The sequence below is a fragment of the Penaeus japonicus genome, unplaced genomic scaffold (genome assembly GCF_977035675.1).
Source record: "Penaeus japonicus unplaced genomic scaffold, GWHDUDI00000001_assembly GWHDUDI00000005, whole genome shotgun sequence".
In the NCBI taxonomy this organism is placed as follows: domain Eukaryota; kingdom Metazoa; phylum Arthropoda; class Malacostraca; order Decapoda; family Penaeidae; genus Penaeus; species Penaeus japonicus.
Window position 1 is genome coordinate 22,227,747 of NW_028234407.1, and position 2,500 is coordinate 22,230,246.

Here is a 2,500-nt window from a genome sequence, read left to right on the forward strand (position 1 = left end):
CCTGTCTAACCTGGCTGAGTTCAAGCTGGGTGCGGAGCACCTTGTTTTCTTCTTGTTCAAGAGCGGCCTCAGCTTCTTCAAGAGCAGCCTGGAGTTCTTCCTTCTCGAGCTCAAGACGTCTGGCATTCTTCTGAGTCTCATGGAATGCTCGGCCACCCTCACCAATCTGATCCATCAGGTCTCTGATCTCGTCACTGAGGTTCTTGTTCTCGCGGCGAATGCTGTCGAGCTGTTCGATATTCTCATCATTGGCAGCCTTGAGGCGGAAGTGTTCAGTGGAGTAGTTGCGGCACTCTTTCTGTGAGGCATCTACTTCAGCAGCAAGGTCATCAACCTTCAGCTTCCATTCAGAAATGATCTTGTCGAAGTTCTTCTGCTTCTTTTCAGCAGCATTGGCCAGGGCCTGTGCACGCTCAGCAGAAGCATGGAGATCGTCCAGCTCAACAGCCGCACGCATCTTTGTTTTTTCGAGATGCAAGTTCCTAACATTGAGAGACTCGATTTGCATTTCGGCTTCCTCGAGACGAGCGGCGAGCTTCATGCGAGCAGCCTCAAGTTCCTCGGCACGGGCAACACCCTCAGATTCATATTTGGATCGCCACATAAGAGCTTCAGCGTTAGCTGCAGACAGCATACGGAGGACATCGCCCTTGGCATCACTCTCCTCATCTAGTTGATCACGGAGGGCTTGAATATCGTGCTCCAAGTTGCGGAACTTACCAAGGAGAGTGGCACGACCCTTTGGATTATAGATACACTCATCAGTAATTCATGGGTAATTTACTATACATATATGTATATGTATATATATACATGTATATGTGTGTGTGTGTGTGTGTGTGTGTTATATACATTTGTATATATATATATAAACAAACATATATCTTTTTATACGTGTTTTTATGTATCTAGACAGAGAGATGGATAAATGATTAAAGTTACTGATATACATGTACAAAACAACCAATTTGATTTCTTTTAAAACTGTTTAGTCAAAATTTACCCTGCTTTCTTCATCACACATCTTTCTGGTGTCGTCAAGCTGGTTGGTGAGAGAAAGCTTGACCCTCGAGAGCTGGGAAACCTGGTTTTCAGCTTCTTCCAGCTGGCGAACAAGGTCACTGTTCTCGCAGGCAAGCTTTTTCTTGGTGGCATCAAAGTCACTTAGGGTACGGTTGACCTCATCTAACTTGGCGCAGATTTCTCCATACTGATGCTGCAGCTGCTTGGTGGTCTTCTCAGCAGTAGTCTAAAGTGAAAAACATTTTACTATACTGAATATATTTTTCACGAATACGCACTTGCTGTAAAAGAAAAATAGGGAAAAAAAACATTTACAAGGCAGAAAAAATATATTACCTTATCACGAGCAAGTGAATCCATGGAAGCCTTAGCATCATCAGCATCACGCTTCATGGCTTCCTTGTCCTTTTCAGCCCTATTTTAGGAAAAAAAAAAAAAAATATTGGTGTTATTCTGATGACGTCTTCAGTTTTATCACAAAACATATAATTAATATTTAATGTTTCTTATCTTAGTCTATTCTTACCTGGCCTTCATCTTATTAAGGTAGTCTACTTGCTCAGACATCTCGGCTACAGCATCGTTGTGCTTCTTGCGGAGAGTAGCAAGAGCTGCCTCATGCTGAAGGTTGGACTCTTCAATATCGCGGCGGACCTTAGCCAGTTCACTTTCACGCTTCTTATTGATTTCAATCTGGGCTGCAGTAGCACCACCAGCCTCATCCAGTCGCTCACCAAGTTCTGACAACTCGCGAGATAGCAGATTCTTAGCTTTCTCGGCCTTACCTCGGGCCTGACGTTCATGTTCAACTTCCTCTTCGAGCTCCTCAAGACGAGCCTGCAGTTCCTTAACCTGTCTCTGGTCTCTGTATATAAGAGCCTGTTCATCCTCAATCTTGGCAGTTATAGCACCAATTTCCTTTTCCTTGCGCTCAGCTGCCACTTCAAGTTCCTTGAGATTACGTTCCAGATCAGAAACAGCTTCCTGAGTCAGCCGAAGGTCACCCTCAACCTTCCTCTTCGACTTCTCAACTTCAGCACGAAGCTTCTTCTCACGCTCCAGTGTATCTTCAAGTTCGTCAAGGGTGGACTCTAACTTCGTCTTAACTTTATTGAGATTGTTGCATTTATCTTCAATGCTCTGAAGGTCTTCGGCAGTCTTTTGATTGCATTCCTGAAGGTGCTTCTTTTCCTTGTTAACCTTGGTGATGAGTTCTTCCTGATGGGAAATCTCCTCGTTCAAGCTAGTAAGCTGTTGATCCTTAGTTTGTTTATCTTGCTCACCCTTTTGGACAGAAAGTTCGAGTTCTTCAAGCTCCTTCTTCAGGTTCGAAACTTCTTGTTCACACTTTTTCTTGCCGTTGGCAATCTGATTGCGTGCGTCTTCCTCCTTTCTAAGGCGTTCCAAAGTTTCCTAAGGCAGAAAAGTAATCATATAAATAAATAGGATAGTGACAAACAAAATTTTACATTTCTAT

The 2,500-nt window shown here is 43.6% G+C and overlaps 1 protein-coding gene across 1 annotated transcript in view; it reads right to left on the reverse strand.

The window, feature by feature from the left end:
• Positions 1 to 2,500, reverse strand: part of LOC122244982 (myosin heavy chain, muscle) — a 10,364-nt gene that overhangs the window by 1,939 nt on the left and 5,925 nt on the right. Inside the window, exons 16-19 of the mRNA XM_086536718.1 lie at positions 1,550 to 2,436; positions 1,360 to 1,438; positions 1,004 to 1,249; positions 1 to 739 (exon numbers count right to left, since the gene is read on the reverse strand). The exon at positions 1 to 739 is cut by the window's left edge and continues 49 nt beyond it. Coding sequence (XP_086392844.1) covers positions 1 to 739; positions 1,004 to 1,249; positions 1,360 to 1,438; positions 1,550 to 2,436 — 1,951 coding nt within the window. The remainder of the gene's footprint in view (positions 740 to 1,003; positions 1,250 to 1,359; positions 1,439 to 1,549; positions 2,437 to 2,500) is intronic.